Source organism: Gambusia affinis, linkage group LG12 (assembly GCF_019740435.1).
Source record: "Gambusia affinis linkage group LG12, SWU_Gaff_1.0, whole genome shotgun sequence".
In the NCBI taxonomy this organism is placed as follows: domain Eukaryota; kingdom Metazoa; phylum Chordata; class Actinopteri; order Cyprinodontiformes; family Poeciliidae; genus Gambusia; species Gambusia affinis.
The window spans coordinates 23581756-23599757 of record NC_057879.1 but is presented as its reverse complement, the minus strand read 5'-3'; the positions used below and the strand labels follow the sequence as shown (position 1 = coordinate 23599757).

Sequence of the window (18002 nt, the reverse complement as noted above, 5' to 3'; positions counted from 1 at the left end):
CAGTGACTGATAGAAATATTATATGAGTTTTTATGACTAAAACTTTTACTTTGGTATTAGTGGGTGGAATGTATTTACATCTGATAACCTTATTGACAGGTCTGTACAGTTTGTGCATCCTGTTCAGACCCCCTGTTTCCTACATGTTGAATCCTGTAAAAGAAGCCCCAGTGATACAAGCTGATGGCTACTCATTACTGTTCATTACATGTTTTGTTTACTCCGCTTTCTTTTGCTTCAGATTTCCTCTGACTGGCAATTAATTAAGTCACAGTTGTTTGAGCAAATGAATAAATCATATTGGTGTGATAGTAAAATTTATTACTCCCATCCCAGGGTGAGTTATTAACTCAGTGGTTAAAGTTTTGTGAGAACAGTAAAGTGTATTTAGTTTCTTTCTGTTACACGTTTACCTTTTGTCCCTAAAAGAAATAACTTTTGTGCTTCTAATGGAAATCTTAAAACAATTAACTGCAGCTAACTGAAAATTACAAGAATATAATGTAAGAGCTTGAAGATTCTCCAGAATATTGTGTAATTATCATCTGTTAGTCCTACTTGTGCTAATGTCCATTTCATTTCCCAGGTCACTCTGTCTGGCTCAGTTTAAGTTCCTGTTGCTGCAGCTCCATTATTCAGCTGGGTCACAGAAAAACAACCCAGAGTCTAGACTGATTATAGTTGCCTCTTTGAGCAAAATTCAAATCAATGTATCTTGATTAAACAGCTCAGTATTCACAAATATGCCTGTACTGAAAGTTTGTGTCAAAATATGTAGATTTATCTTTGTTTAAATAATTGCAAATGCCTGCATTGTTATATTTAAGTCAAATACACTGAAATTATGAACTTATTGCATATGCTATAACAGTGTGTTTCCCTAAGAAAAGCTATACAAAGCTCTGTAAACACTGTTTATGTTGCTGCATTAAATATTATACCTTATGCATATATGTCCAACTCTGGCTTTATCATTAACAAGATAATATGCACTGCTGTTAGAAATTAGCTGTAATGCCTCCACAACTGTTGGCAATCAAAACCAAAGTTTAGTCATTATTGCAGTGTTTCGCACTAAAAATTTACATAAAATTCAATTTCTCATTTTAATATGCTTAGTTAAGGGTGCAAAGAAAATCCTAGAATTAAGATATTGGTTGTTGTTTTTTCTTTTTTTTTTTTTTTTACAAAGCCCCAACAGTCACAGTTATCAAACTTTTTGTGAAACATGTCTTTATATAAATTAAACAATAGTTAAACATATTCATGCTTATTAAGTTGGTTAGATTTTCACATGAAGCAGATGCCCATTCCTCCTCTAATGTTGAAAATGGAAAAGGGAACATCCCATTAAAGTAAGACAGATCTGTGTCAAATTTTCATAATTTGTGAAATAGCTATAGGAAAGACATTTGAACACATCATGTTAAAGAATGAACTTTAATATTTAAAACAACTGCAGCAGAGAAGAAAGAGAGTGAAGAAAATATCTCTAATGTCAACATGTCTGAGTCGCAGTAAACAGGGGCATCCTGCAGTTACATGGTCTCCAATAGCAACCACTAGACACCATCTACATGCAAACTGGATATTTGATAACTTAAACTGGGACATCGTTTCGTCTTTTAACAGTATAATGATCCCAAACAAATCACCTAATGGTTGATTCTGGCTATTGACTGTAAACTGCATACTTTGGATTTAGAAGAGCAAATTTAGATATAGTGTGATTTCAGCTGCACTTTATAATAAACTGATTTTGGTTCGTTTACTGAATTTAAAAAGTTTAGTTTTTCCTCTGCAGAAAGGCTCTGGTGTTGGTTCGCTAGGTTTAGTCTGCTGTCAGATAATCAAGAGAAAACTTTTTTATCATGCAAAAACATACCAAAAATTAAAAATACCATTGGTACATTCTGGGTTTACTGGTTTTTATGATCATTTTAGTGGTTTATATAAACATAAATGAGTAGGCGGGTTCTCCCCACATCCTTAACCAGAATGTTGAAGCAATGCCAGACCTCATTCCCAGCATCGTTACACAGTTGATCCTTTATTACTTTATCTCACAGAAAACAGCTCTGTGGTGATATTGAAATGTCGATTCTGCATATTCTGAATAACAAGTGGCTCAAAAAGATTTTGGATAGTAAATAAAAAACATCATTAACTGGTAGATTGATGTTTCTGTTGGGCTGATTATCTGTCTCCACCGCAGCAGTTCAGACAATTAAACCACCAGAAAAACGAGTCACTGAAAGCTCTCGTTGTATTTGCTTAGGAGCCACACTGGAGCATGTTGACACAATCTCATCTCGATCATCCCATCCTACTGGGGACCTACACTCCCAGTGGTTGACTTTTATGGCCTCTTTAATCTTTCTACTCCACCCTTCTCCCCTCTGTCTCCGACTCACTGGGTCACTCTTTTTTTCTCCCCGTCCCACAGGAACGTATCTGACCCACGAGGCCAAGGGTTCCGACGACGCCCCTGACGCCGACACGGCCATCATCAACGCTGAGGGAGGTCACTCTGGAGCCGAAGAGAAGAAGGAGTACTTCATCTAGATGGGCGGGGGGACAGAGTGGTGGTGGGGGGAGAAAGCGAGGAGGAGGAGGAAAATTTGGAGGATCCAGCTGGAGGAGAGAGGAAAGGAAAAACCTCCATTTGTTTTCACAACAGCTTCAGTTCTTTACTCTGTTGAAGGGATGTTGGCAAGGGAAGGGAGGTAAAGAACTGTGGGCGGAGCTTCAACTACCCTCTTTGCATTGATACAGGGAAGTGAGATCTTTTGCACTGACATTCGGATGAACTGAAGTTACACACACACACATGCACACGCCAACACACACGTACACATACATGATTCAGTTCTTGTTTTTCCGCACAGACTTGAACGCTCGTAGATGCTCAGATTAACAAAGGCGAGCTTCCTACTAACATCCTGATCCATTATCACATCCTCACACAACCATCCCTTTTTTTCTACTGTCAGCGCAGTGAAAAAGCAAAATTGTAAACCACATTCTGACATCGTCAAGACCTCTTTCCTCCACAGTGCAGCCCAAAGCGGGTCTGCCCCCTTCACGTTCCTGTCCTCATTCTCTCTATCAGAACAAGGCAGAATCCCTCCTTAAACTTGCTTAGGGTAGACAAAATTATTGATTCGAAAACTTTAATCTCCTTCCATCTTTTTTTAATCTTTCTATGCCATCAAACTGCTTCCTGCGGACGATCAGATCTTTCCACAACGCACCACCACAAAAACTTGCAAAAATAGCATTCCCACCTTGCGCTGCCAAGCCCAGGGCCTCCAGTATACATATATAAATATATATAAATATATAAATATAGAGTTATATAGCATTCTTTTTACTTGACAGAAAACATTCGGTGTGTTGTAAATACACTTTCTGTTCTGCTATTTTTCTGCATTCTGTCACTCTTCGGTGCCCTCTATCCTCTCTCATGCAACCCGTTACTGCGTCACAGCAACTTATATACTCAAAAATAAAATAAAAAAAAAAGCCTGCCTGTTTTTATTACATGCGTGAAAATTCAGAGTCAAAACATTTATTATCTTTGGGCTTAAAAAAACAAACAAACATGTAACAACCATGATGTTGCAATGAAAACTAACATTAACTGCAAATATTTGTACAAAGAATGTTTTTCCTATTGGTTTGTTTGTGTTTTCTAAATTTCTTTTTGGATTTTTTTAGGGAGATTTTGTGTTTCCTGTCAGCGTCTTGTTGTGTTACCGTCAGTGTTAAGAGTTTACAGTGTCTGCTGGTTTGTCAGTTCAAACGTCTTTTTATTTGGACATTTCTTTGCTTCTTTTGTTGTGCCGTGCTCCATGGCGACAGCTTCTCCCTGCGTTGTCAAACCGAACTCTAATCGGTAGCCAAGTCTGAGTTAAACATTCAAAATGAGTTTAATAGAGTTTCTTTCTTGTCTTTCATGTAGTTTCTCTTCAAACTCAGCCTGCTGAACCTAACTTTCACCTTCAGATCGCCTTTCTTGGCAAGGCCATCTGGCTCTAACTCCACTGAGTAGGGGCTTCACTGGCTTTCTCTAAGAACCTGCCATGTTTGCTGCTCCGGGGTTGAGAAAATGCTCACAGGACCTAACAGGGCTGTCTACATGCATTATAACCAAGTTCCTGGAAAAAAAGGGGGGGAGAAAATCTCTTCCCGCTCTGGTTTTCTTGTGTGAGCAGGACTCATTCGCCAGCTTAACGAAAGATTCCCATAAACGAACGCTGCTTTATTAAGGTTGAGACTTGGCCTTGGCAGTAGCAAGCCCCACTTGGCCCAGGCATGGAAATTGATTGCAATCTAACTAAGAGGCTCTGGCTGCAGGTTGTACACATGCCAAGGCTCTGTTTGGCCAGACGAGGATTTCAGGCTGATCTAACACTCCAGAAAGTCATTTAGGGAACCTAATGTCCTCTTCTACTTTTCTCCTTCCCCCTCCACTCGTCTATTTCTTTTCATACTTTAATCAATCAAGCTGTCTGTGTCCTGATCCACCTTCACCCTGTCTCCCCTCCTCTCGTTGCTCCTTCCTTCCTCTTCCCTCCATCTCCTTGCCTGTCTTTAGCTCATTGAGAAGCCTGTGTAGATGGAGCTGTGTGAACTGAAAGCTCTCTGCTGTAGTAGCATGTTGGTGATGAATCACTGGTCAGTTTTACAACCTTCACTACAAAAAAACACTAGTGCAAATATTTTAGCGCACTTGAAATATGACTAGTAACATACAACTAACATACAAATAACTTTTCAGCATAGAAGATTGTTTTAAGTAAATAATTCCTTAATATTGATTTGGAAAAATCCTTTTTTCCACTGATGGATGTTTTGATATATAACAAGGTATTTCCATAAAATAAGTAATCTGCCAGTGGAATTACTTTTCTATAATTATTAAGGAATTATTGACTAAAACAAGCTCCTACATTTTGCTGAAAATTTGTTTGTAAGTTATTTTTGTCTTATTTCAAGTGTTCTAAGATATTTAAAAATACGTGGCAAGATTTTGTGTTTTTGCAGGATTCCTGTATTGAGTGTTTCTGCTACCTAAGAGGGTTTTGTGAGTTTTTACTGAAAGAATTATTGGCTTGGAAGTGTTTAGCTGACGCAGATAATAGTGTTTTTGGTATTTGGTGATGCAGCCATACTGTTGCCTCAAAAGTACAGCATCATGGGTTCATACCTCCTGCTGCTTGAAGTTTGCATTTTGTCCCTGCACCTGCCTGAGTTTCCTCCAGGTTCTCCTTCTGCAAGTCCAAAGACAGGATGAAGTTAGACTGCGAGTGTGCATGAGCAAATCATCATCCCAGTTCGTCTCTTTGTGTTGGCCCTGTGACGGACCAGTAGCCTTTCCAGGGTGTGCTCTTCCTTTGCCCTGTGGCAGCTGGGATAGGCTGCGTCACGGGCGTACAGCCCCTACAGCAGTGGTACCCCAGGTCTGGTCCCCAGAGTCCACTGTCCTGCGTGTTTTGGATCAGTGGTTTTCAAACATTTTTTAATAAGCACTACCTCTGTAAATACTAATGTTGCCAAGCACCACCATGCTGGCACTTTTTTCAGTACTGCATCCGGATTTTGACTTTGCAGTTTTCATCTATTGGGTCTGGATGCTTGGATCAAGGATTTAATTATGCATACCATTATTCGTTAGTTGACATTTTCAAATTGGAAAGATAAATGTGAAGGTCTTCTGTAGTTTCCCAACAACCTGTACCTAAAAATCCAATATGGCTCCAGCCAGTTGAAACCAAAAATAATAAACAGTTAATTGTCAGTGCGCATCTAAGTTTAGTATCAGATTGTGGTCTGCAACCTCTATTAGTGAACAAAATCTTTTAGTGTTCAGTTAAACAATAAATAATAATTATTGTTCTTTTACTGGCTGCATTATGCGTTATGCATAAAAATGCCTTTTTTTCTAAAACAGGTTATTAATTTAAATATATACACGTCACAAAACATACATTTAGTTGTCTGATATGAAAATCAGCTAAAATAGGCATTATTTCAAAGGACTTTGACTAAGAGATGTCAGCAAGATGCTCCCAGTATAATCTTTGGTATGTGTTGAAATTGTGTGAACGAATTCATTATTGAAATCTTAAATTTCTTGAAATACGGACAAATACTCTTTTCTTTTGAGCAGTTTCTGTTTGAAGCTGAGATTATCTTCGATTCAACTCAACTCAAAAATACTTTTTTGATCCCAAAGAAATATTAATAATGGTTCAAATGACTCATATAATCCAAGCATCTTCAAAGAGTCGTTTTGGATGTTGACGCTGTGGGCAGAAAAAAAATCAATCTAAAGGATCCTCTAACTGAAGACTGTTACTGTCACAGTCACAACATGAAAACAGCTCAATATTCAGGTAACAGAGATGATATTTTACAGCAACAAGTCTTGGATAACACCGTCGGTTTTTGGCCGGGACTGCTAATCCACCTCAGTTGCTTTTGCCGCTCCTTTCTAAATCTTTGTCTGGCCGCATTTTTAGAAAGCCGGGAAGAGAAATGTTAGGATCCGGGATGTGATCCTTGTCACCTCCTTTTCAACTCCTCTGGGATTTTGAGTCCGGCTTTATTTAAGCTTTGAGACCCTAATTATCTGCATCTGGTCACAAAAAGTATATCTTGTTGCCACAGTTGCGCATCATAAGTTTCTGAAAGTGAAAAAAGAGCAAATTTCTTTCCTGCTATACAACATCATCCAAAACAGAGGGATTAATTGTCCAAACATGTAATGCCTCATCCATCAATACTGACAAATGTCCTCAAAAAGATCAAATCAGAACTAACAGGACAGAGCTACTGCACTCTGCTTCCACCACACAAATTAATTTATGTAAAAGGAATTTAAAAGGATAATAATAAATTTTTTCTTATGAAAAATCTGAATCTGCATAATCTGTATATATTTACTATGTCAAAATTCAGAAAAAAGAGCAATTTGCACTTCGCTAAAAATTCCTCCAAACGAGTTGTAGCTTAAGATTTCACTGGTGATGTTTACCTTCTCCTCTCAGTAATTAATATCTCTAGCTTACATTTAAAGTTGAATGGAAACAACTAGGAAGAACTCAGAGAAATGTTACATTACCCATAAAAAATACTGCAGAACTATATTTGGAGTAATAGTAACAACATAATTGTTGTGGATGTCTAATGATCACAAATACACCACAAATATAGTCACTCTGTAAAAAATTGCTACATGTCTTCAGTTACCAAAATCTCTGTTTCCAATCTGGTCAAGATGAGCAAACAAGGGAAATAATTGTGAATTTCCCAGTTAACACACACCAGGGTTATAAAGCAAGTTATGGATTATAAAAAAGGCTTCTGAGGAACTTGGTGGCACGCTAAGGATGCGGTCTTTGAAAGTCTATGTGCTGGAGCAATACGTCTTCAAAAAGTGCAGGATATAGGGATCAGGGTCTGGGGACCACTACTTTATGGGATAAAGAGGGCAAAGCTGATGGATGGGGTTTTTTAATATAGTTTTTTTTATTTTGAGTTTGAGTCAGCTTTTCATCTCTGTTATGGTTGAAGAGCAGAGAATCAGCTCTGTCTCAGAGAGCTTGTTGCACACTTCAAAGACGTTAGCATTGAACTGTATTTAGCCTCAGTCCACTGTAACTCTGCTCATGCTGGAGAGAGGAAATACTTGCCTCCTACTTAAAGTATACTGTCTTTTTAAAAACTAATGGACCTGTATTTGCCTGTAATTTATCGTCCTGTTCTTTGTCTTAGTTAATGTGCTAGCATGTAGCTTGCATGAGGAATGATTGGAAAGTGTAGATACTACTGGAGACGAGAAGTGCCGACAAGCCACTCTCCTGAGACTTCGCTGCTCCCTCTGTTCTGCAAACATATGCTGTGTCCCAGATAAATCCGCCTGTAACCTCCTCATCTCTGCCGCCCAACCAAGTACAACTCTTTCTGCTTTTTCCTCCAACACCCCAACATGAAATCTGCATTTTTTGTTGAACTGGGATGCGCAGTCAGTGAAACTGTATTTTCTAGCTTGGATGTGGTACCGACTAACTGTCCCCAGGTGCCAGCAAAGCATCACTTCTCTTCTCCGTCTTCAGTCAGTTTTAGCCGGACTGTCCCTCACTCAGAGTCATCATCTCCTCTTTAAGCAGTTCCAAACAAGCTGCCTGTCATTTTCCCCATTTTGTAGAGGAAACTATTTACTTTTTAAGTCATGTTTTTTAAAAGCTGTGCATAATCATCAGTGTTTGAGTTTCAATTTGGTTGATTATCTTATTTTTTTTATTTAGATTTCCCAAAACTTGAATGTTAGAATTGTAGTATTTGCATTTATTTTCTTGTTTCAGCAACCATTTTTATAATTTTTCTTGTATATAGTGTTGCCTTTCTGGAAACTCTTACATGCAGACCCATACAAACACTTTACACACACACTATGGATGCATTAACACACACATACATGAATATGCACAGCAGGTATGTCTGCTCCTGTGGTGTGTGTGTGCGTGTACTTTAGTGTGTGTGTATGCCTGTGTTTGTGGATGAGTGTGTATCAAATGACCCAAACAGACTCCAGAGACACTCTTAATGTGTTGCGTTCACAAAAATATTTTTATTTCCATGATAAAAAAAAAAAGAAACCTATTTTTTTTCTTATTTGGATGATAAGTCTTCCTTTTGAGTAAATATTCATATCACATGGAAGTAGTGTTGTTGTGTGTGTTAATTTGTATAAAAAAGGCAGATGATGTCATCAGTGCGCAACCCAGACAGATGCTGTGATGGGGTTTGAAACTGTTGACTGAAATGTTCCAAAAAATATTAGGTTTTGTTTTGTTCTCCTTCTCTTTTTGTTAGAATATGAGTTGAGTTGTTGACTTCAATAAACATGAATTTGGGTTAATTTCATCTGCTTGCTGCTGGTTCTTCCTGATTAGAAAGGCTCTCATTCAAACCACGTTGCTGGTTGTAAGTGAAGGATTTTCTGCGACACAATTCATCTTTGGAGACGGACGGTTTCTCCATTTACGCTGATAAGAACTGAAAACAGAAAAACAAACGTACTGTTGGCTGCCCGCTGTCCTAAACAAAGCAAACGCAAAGGACAAAACTGAAGTTTATCCCTGTTGCTTTACAATAATAAATTCACTCAAATATTCACATTATTATTATTATTATTATTATTATTATTATTATTATTACAGGGCAAATAAGTGTATTACAATGATGATGGTAACAAAAATGCACTTCATAACTCTATAAATAAACTGATCTTCATCTAAATATATTTTGATGAAAAATTAACAGCACTCTCCTCTCACACAGGACACAATTGCAAATAGAGGAGATCCTTGGGGACGCAAACAATTTCACAAAACAATACCACCGAAGAAGAAAGAAAGAGGAGGGTTACACACTTATAACAAACACAGTGGTTTCCATTGTGTTTAGGGCCTGGTAAAAGAACCATCTAAGCAACAGATGACATTTTGTATAATAATAAAGTACAGACACAACCAGGTTACATGTTAATTCAGGATGTCTATGTTGAGTTTTTGAAGAGAAATCACATCAAAACAGATGTGAAAAAAAGATATAATATTAAACAACAAAACAGGAAATATATACTTTAAGTATATCAGTCAATCAACCAACCAATCAATCAATCAATTTTATTTATAAAGCACTTTACATACTAAAAGCAACACAAAGTGCTGAATAATTAAAATACTATAAGAAGAAATGTATTTGACACAAGATTTTTGAGTTATAATTATTATTATTATTATTATTATTATTATTATTATTATTATTATTATTATTATTATTATTATTATTATGTTTCGCAATATCACTTTCAGCTAGCTTCAACATTTGAAAACAAAAGTAAAAAAACTGTTTTGGAATAAAATGCTTTTCTTTGTGGAAAACATTTTAAAACTGATATTTAATACAAGTAATAACTAAATAAAGAAAGTAGATAAGAAATATAGTTTTGGACCTCTTATTGGGCTGTTTAAACTGTGTACAGGTCGAGCGAAGCTTTTGATTCAGTAACTAATCCAATGTATCATCGAAGAAGTTAATAGGACGGGTTTCACATTTTTTGCGCCTCGCAACTGCACAACATGGCCACCAGAGGGCAGTACAATACAGTGAGTCAAGTAATCTTGGTTTTAATACTGCAAATTGTGTTAGCGAGTAAATTGGAAAGCCACTTTCCCATTTGTTCTTTCAATTTAATTTGTTAAAGGAGTATTTTATGTACGGATATTACATATGTTTTATTTCTGTCTGACATGAGAAATCCATCATTTTTAAGTATTTTCACCGTTTGTTCTGATATATCAGTAGGTAATAACATAAAACTGCTGCAATTTTCTGTACTTTAGGATAAAACTGAGGCGATAAAAATATTCACCCATAACATTCATATGACAAGATGAAAAAACAATGTTGATGTTCTGGTTATCCCAATTCTGAAAAGATACAATTACTGATAGTGCACGCATACATTTCCGGAATTTACACAAATTAGGTGCTGGAAATAATTTCTAAGCGAACACTCTGCTCGTGCTCTCCAATTATCCTTATTATTCATCCATAACTTTCATAATCTTCAGATTTTAAACTTAAAGGGTCTCATAGTTGAAGTTTTGAGGGCCAGACCGCTGTTCCTGGCACCGTCGCTGCAGCGCCCCCTTCCCCTCTGTGGAGCATTAACTGAGATTTGGTGAGGGGAGGCGTGGAGGTGCTGGTAGTACATGAGAGAGTGGATGTGTGCTACTGATTGTCTGTGAGAGGGGAGGGGGGCAGAGACACGCAGAAAGACAGAGAGGGTTAGAAGAGGGAGAAAGGAATTCAGAACTGTTTAAATGGGAATCCAGAGCGTAGCGAGGACAGAGGCTGGGGACTTGAGCCAGCAAAACAAAAACAACAACAACAGAAAAAGTGGAGGCAGATTTATTTTACGCACAGGAAAAGTGGGAAGTAGTTGAAGGAAAGGAGAATCTAAATGTGTCCTGTTTGACTCTCATGACTCAGAGAGGATTACTGTTAAACTCAGCCGCTCTGCAGGAATTGATGGTGTCTTCTAAGAGAAACGGAGCCGAGGGGAGGAATCTGAATGCGCTCGACTGAACCATGCCAGGCTTGTGGATCCTAACTTTGGCACTCGCTTTCAACCAAGGTGAGTAAAAGATGAAGACCCAGAGCTGACAAAAAATATCGATGGACATCAGCGAAAAGTTTGCTATTAATTGTTTTCTTTTGTTTTCCTTCTGCGGCTGTGCGCTCCGCGGGTCTCTTTATGTCTCATGGCACTACTGGCAATGCGCGTTTTTATGCCTGGCATTAAATCCACGCGCATGACTCCGTGCGTGGAAATAGTGCTATAGATTTGTACATCATTAATACATCTTCACAAACGGGAAGGAAAAATCATTTCGGGGGTGTGGGGGGCGGGGGGTTCTTTGCTCATATCCAGGCGCAAACGGCGCTTTCCCTTTTCTTCCGTTACGCGTTTTCTTAGGCAGAGATCTGGACCATCTGCACACGACATTGCCTTGACGTGACCTTTAAAACGCATGAATGGGTAGATTTGGATGGAACAAATGCGGAGCGGGTCAACGCAACGCAAGCACACGCACGCACGCGCATTCACGCACAATTTGCGCATAAGCTGTCAGTGTGAGGATGATTGATGAGGCGAGGATCTAATGCACAGTCTGGTCGCTGGGCTTTAACATCAGGCTCATTGGATCATTTTTCAATGCTTGCGCGCACGAGCTAGACACGTGCCTTTAGTCACTCTGGTGTATTTTGTGTGTGTGTGCGTGTGTGTGCGTGTGTGTGTCTGGTGAGGGTAGAAAGAGCAACACAAGTGTCCCTAGAGAGAGAAAGCTGATGTGTGAGTGTGTAAGTGTGTGTGCATCTTCTTTCTTTGCATGCAGGTAGAGCCTGGTGCACATGAATGAGGCCTTTCCTTGCAGCTGCCAAGAAAAATTCATATTTTACCTGAAAGACTGAGACATATTCACTGGACTGGAGAAGAGTCCTATTACTAATATTAATGCCCCTTTTTATCGATCACCTTGATAGATTACCCCCTCACTCACTCGCTCTCTCCCTCTCTCTAGACACACACAGTCTGGCACACATCAACCGAGACAGGCTGAGTGTGTGTTTGAGTTTGGGAGCAGTCATGCCTCCAAAGACAGGAGTGATTTATTGAGGTGGTCTGATATGAACAGTTCAGCCTTATAGAGAGTCCTGTGTGTGTGTGTGTGTGTGTGGGGGGTGTGTGCATGTGTGTGTACCTGCATCACCTGGGTCCCTGCTGCTGCGGGCCGCCGGTGTGATGAACCACAGACGATGATCTGCCTGGACAGTCAGTCAGAGGAGCTCCCAGGCTGAAGCACACCTGACCACCTGAGTGGAACGTGATGGATGAGGCAGAGGCCCAGCCTGGCTTCACTGTTTATTTTTGATAGTCAGGTTGGGAACATTTACCAGAAATGAAATGTCTGAGAGTTAAAAAATTGATTACCGTCTGTAGCAACCCACAAAAGCAATCACTGAGTCTATACTGTGTTAATTCACCTTTTACTCCAATTACAGCTGCTATTTTTGCAGAATGTCTCTCCAGCTTCACAGAGCTAGAGTCTAAAAATGTTTGCACATTTTTCTTTGTAAAATATCCAAACTTGAGGAAGTTTAACGGTAGAGTGTCTGTAGACGTCAGTTTTCAAGTCTGGTAGCAGATTACTAATTGGATTAAGTCTGAACTTTTACTAGGCCATTCAAACATATGAATATACTTTCATCTACACCATTCAATTGTAGTTCCAGCTGAATGATCGTAGGGCTGGACAATAAATCAATCACAATATATATATCGCAACAGACATGTGATCAATATAGATAGATAATACATCTGATAGAATATTCAAAATTCAATGTGTAGCACATTCACTGAACTCCGATCCAGAACTGCACAGTATTCTGGGAAATGAAGGCAGATGAGTGTTTGTGAGTATAGTTAGCACATAAGTCCTTAAAAATACACAATGGTGTGGAATGAAAACTGTGGATATACAAGAAAGATCATGGCACTAGATTAGCATTTTAGATATTTTAAATAAAAAAAAGAATCAATAATTATTGATAGACAATGATAGACATAGACTAATATGAATTGCTTATGTTGTGATTAATCTTTCAGAGATATTTTCTAGCTTTAAATGGAGAGTTTTTTCAGCATCTTGCAGGTTTTCCTTCAGTTTTGTCTTTAACTCCATCCGCATTGTTGTAACCTCTGACCAACTTCTTCATGCCTTCTGAAGAAAACCATTGCCACAGCATGAAGGTTCCATGTTTTAGTGGTGTGTTGATGATGATGTGCAGTTAGTTTTTAGCCACACATCTTGATTTCACAATCAAGTCTGTGGCAGTTTTGGTCTCCTCTGGTCACAGAGCAACCTCTTCCACACATTATATCTGTGCTGAACTGTAATCATGATCTCTTTGTCTTCATTAGTTGTGCTATTCAGTGGACAGACACCCAGCCAGTTCAGATTTTTTTCTGCAATGTAACTCCAAATTATTACTGGAAAATTTGCCAGCTTCTGAGTTCTTTTTCGTACAGCAAAACTAAAGTATTCTAAACAAAATCCAGCTTGGGAAGCTAAAACCACTTTGCAGAACTTAATATGTTATTGGCTGGTGTTTGCAAAGCAACCAATCCAAGAGCACCATTCATTTTCCTTGGCACTCATTGACTGTTGCCTCTAAGAGCGGAAATAAAGAAGCACTGTGTTGTCCTCTGCAGTAGTGCCAAATGGCTTCCACTCCACAAAATAATGCATAATAAGGCATAGTTTTGTGTTTGAATTATTAAAATAGGCAGTTATAAGTCAGCTTGAACAGAGCTCTGTGAAATGTTCAAAGCAGAGAGTTTTGTTTTATTAACTAACCTTGATTTGAATTGAACCCTATAACTTCCTCCCTTGCTATTCTGCTGTTCTTTGGTCTTCGTGATGTTTGTTCACTGATTTTCTCTAATAAACCTCAGAGATCTTCCACTTCAAAGTTTCACACTACTTCGTGTTGCTCCATCTGATAAAATTTCAATAAAATACATCAAAGTTTTGGTTATAACATGACAGAGTATAATGTACAACACAGCTCTGTTGGTCGAAGCATCTGTGAAGTAACTCTCGGAAGAGCTAAGGGTTTTTGTATTCTGTTGTTGGATGGCTTAAAAAGAATACATATGGATAAAGTAGATCAGGGCGGTTTGAAGTAAGGGTGTGCATAATGGAAAAAGAACAAGACACAAGAGAGATAAAGCATCAAAACAAAACAATAGAGAGCAGAGGAAAATATGTTTACAGCAGAGCAACGTCAGACACAAAGAAAGCGGACAGAACAAAATTTGAAACTCCAAAGAGATAAAAATGGGCAAGAAGAACTGAGTAGAACAGGACAAAACAAAAGCAGCAGAACAAAGGAAGGAGAGAGCAGACAGAAAGAGAACAGAGCGGAGCATCGGTGTCTCCTGCTGAGCCGGTGTAAGCCTGTAAATGTGATCAGCGTGAATCCGTCCCCTACATCCAGCAGCTGCAGCCTAATGTGTGTTTAGCCTGTTTGGACTCTTCCAGGTGTCTGCTGCCTGCCTCTCCACCGCTGACAGCTCAGGCTGCCTCTCTGATTTACTGCTCAGTCTGGTGGCTTTCTAACACTAACCCACCGCTTCGCCGTGTGGTTGACCAGGCATAATCTGTGGGTCCCTGTAATTACCGCTCAGCCCTGTATGTTTGTCTGATATGTCGCCAGTTGACCGCTGCGCTGCCAGTGCCGGTCTGGCCACAGGCGAAGAAAGAGGCTCATTTTTGATTCTCCAACAGCAGTTTTGCTCGAGCTGAACATGTCTGCCGCCTGATCATGCAAGCAAGGCAAGTAAAGCAATTCCTGCACTGCAAGCACCTGTCCCATCTCCTCCAACGACCCCCACATGCATCCACTTTCTTTTGCTCCCTTTTCCTCCTCTTCTCTTTCTTTTATTCCATCACAAGAGTAGGGCAGAGGCTCAGATAGAAAGAGACAGGCCATAAGACAGGGAGATGGAGGCAGTGGGAGATGAAGAAAGAAAGAGACAGCGGGGCTCAGTCCTAATCTGTTGACAAGAGGGGATGTTTGAGGATAAACAGAGGAAAGCTCAGAAAGTAATGACAGAGGAGAAGATGGAGCTTTTTGCCTCAGATAGCAACCCAGAGGGATCATTAATGTTTGATGGTCTATATTAGCAAAAGATTTACACCTAAACTGGGCTCCAGGGCTTTCGAAAGATCCTCTTATGATATAAAAGTGTTATGTTAAACGAAACCAGACTTCCTTCAGATTCCTGAAACGTTCCATCACCCATCCAAATACTTGACTAACACCTTCTGGTACCCAAAATACAGCAATTAATCTTCAGGACTTGTAGACTAACAATCAGTCATGGTGATGGAGAAACTTCCCTGACCTACAATCTGTTGGCAACTCTTGATTTAACAAATCCCCTCTGCAGTGATGTGATTCCTCCCTGAGTCATCAAACAACAGAAATACTCCCAGATAAGATGGGAAGTGGATAAACTCAAAATGTTTTTCACTCCATTTACAACATGTAAAGATTAGAGGATGTTGTCATATTAATGGATTGCAGTTTTGCAACGACGCAAAACACGATTTCATCAAATTTTATCTGAGCCGTCTCATAAGAAAAGATTTATTCCAGAGTATTTACAGATAGGCAGTTATAGAAAGGATAAGCTTGGCTTTTCCTGGTTTGCTGCAAATGATACAGACGACCCGCAGGTTGGGCTTGAGGTCAAAACAAGATTTATTAGATAGATATATAAATAACTTTGTTAATCCCCTCAGGGACACCAATCTCTCCCTGTGCTGCAACATCTTTTTCACCTGTTTCTATGCAGCTCGGTTAGTTCATATGATAAACAATGTGTAGAGAAACTTCTCCACCATTTTCTAATTAACATCTTTTTTGATGCCAAATGCAGCTAATTTCTACACATTTAAAGCAAAATAATGAGACAATTTTAAGGAAAAGTCTATTTTCCACATATTTTCAACATTTGTAAGCCATTGACATGTATGAAACATACTTTTTTATTATTATTATTATTATTATTATTATTATTATTATTATTATTATTATTATTATTATTATTATTATTATTATTATTATTAATGTAGCTTTATTTACTGGTAAATTGCATTATGCCACAACTTCACAGACTCCCAAAGTGCAAGTTGTAGGTCAAAGGTCTAGTGAAACACGTTGGTCTACCTATAAAGTTGCTTCCTAGTCTTTAGTCTTTGCAAAAAGCCAAGAGATTAGGATCTAATCCACTTGCTGTTTAGACTTTTTTGTTTAGTTAATGAAATGGAAACTCACTACATTGTCCAAAGTATTTGCTCATCTTCTTTGGCACACACGTAAACTTGAGTTTCTCAACTCATTCTTTACCTGTAAAAACAAGTTGCTTTAACTTTCCTTGGAAGGTTTTATGATGCAGAGGATATTTTGTGATAAAAAGAAAAAGAAGAAAAATAATGTTTGCTTAAGTCTTTGAACAAAATGAAGTCCAAGTTAAGTTTCTACTCTCTGAAGTAGCCAATTTTTTCTGTTCTTTTCTCTTTCTCTCGTCTTGGTGTACATTATTCTATTGATGCCATTTTGATTGTTGGAGAAACCAAACTAGAGTGTTGGAATATTTTTAAACATCTGCATCAGATAGCACATGGCTATTGATTTTAAACAGGCAGATATACACATAATGTTCAAGCTGTGCCTGTAATAAATGTCACATTACTAAGGCAGCCGCCGGTTCCATGTGACGCACAAGGTGGCCTTTTTACACTTGAACACCTGATCACAAAAATGTCTGCACAAGCCACTGAGTGTGAAGCCCGTTGATGCTGTTAATAGCTGTTTTTAAAGTGCTTTATAAATAAAATTAGTGCAATCAAGACTAAAAAATGACTTATTTTGTCTTGTCAGAATTGATTTCTCTTACAGTTTCAATTTTTATTTGAGTGAAAGATTAAGTAGACACATTCACCCATTCACTCACAAATGCCCACAGACGTATACACTGATATATAGATCTTGAGGCAACTTGGGGTTAAGTGACTTGCCCTATAGTACATCAACATCTGACAGGAGGAAGCCGGAATAGAACCTACAACCTTCTGATTGCAAGAGAACTACCTACTGAGCAACAGTTAACCCTCCTCAACAGATTACAGCAGAGGTTTTTTTCTGAAGCCACCAGGCATTCCCTTACAATGGCTGCCATTATCTAAAACAAAGAACTGCTGAATTCAGTTAAGCACATTTTTTAGACCTCAATCTGTACAAAGCTAAAAGTCAGCTTGGGAGGACCTGAGGCTTCTTCTGTCTTTTCTTTAAGATCTTGCAGAACAGTGTTTGTCCTTAGTCAAGATGCAGGAGCTCATAAATAAGTATTTATTCAACACGTAGTGAATACATATTAGAGAAAAAAAAAAGCAATTCTAAAAAAAAAATTGTATAATAATAATGAATTCCTGTCTTTGGAGAGTTTCAGCACTGATGAGCATTTTTTGCTCAGGCGATCTCAGAATAAATCAAAGCCCCGGACCTCAGCTATTAGTGGCTGGCTGTACTTAACGTGCCATGAAAGCAAGAATATCGGGTCGACTGCTTCTGTTGCTCTAATTGGATGGTAAAAAATCTACTTCCACGAAAGAACACTGTACTCTCAAATGAAAAGCATTAAAAAGCAGCACAGCAAGCCCTGTTTAAAAGCAGAGCGGGGGCCCAAACATCGTGACGCCAGGCGGAGCTTTGTGTATTTGTGTGTCTTTTGCTTGATCCCAAATCTTTGCAGTACCTGACACATCTAATATCCTTATGCTTTGAGATAT

The 18002-nt window shown here is 38.7% G+C and overlaps 2 protein-coding genes across 6 annotated transcripts in view; both read left to right on the top strand.

The window, feature by feature from the left end:
- cadm3 (cell adhesion molecule 3) overlaps positions 1 to 8929 on the top strand; it is a 150056-nt gene extending 141127 nt beyond the window's left edge. For all 4 annotated transcript variants that reach the window (XM_044133949.1, XM_044133950.1, XM_044133948.1 and 1 more), the window contains one exon: positions 2447 to 8929. In XM_044133949.1, the coding sequence (XP_043989884.1) occupies positions 2447 to 2565 (119 nt within the window). In that variant the 3' untranslated portion in view covers positions 2566 to 8929. The remainder of the gene's footprint in view (positions 1 to 2446) is intronic.
- Positions 8930 to 10810: 1881 nt separating this feature from the next.
- The window catches only part of kirrel1b (kirre like nephrin family adhesion molecule 1b), a 98851-nt gene continuing 91659 nt past the window's right edge, over positions 10811 to 18002 (top strand). For both annotated transcript variants that reach the window (XM_044134165.1, XM_044134164.1), the window contains exon 1: positions 10811 to 11215. In XM_044134165.1, coding sequence (XP_043990100.1) covers positions 11170 to 11215 — 46 coding nt within the window. In that variant the 5' untranslated portion in view covers positions 10811 to 11169. The remainder of the gene's footprint in view (positions 11216 to 18002) is intronic.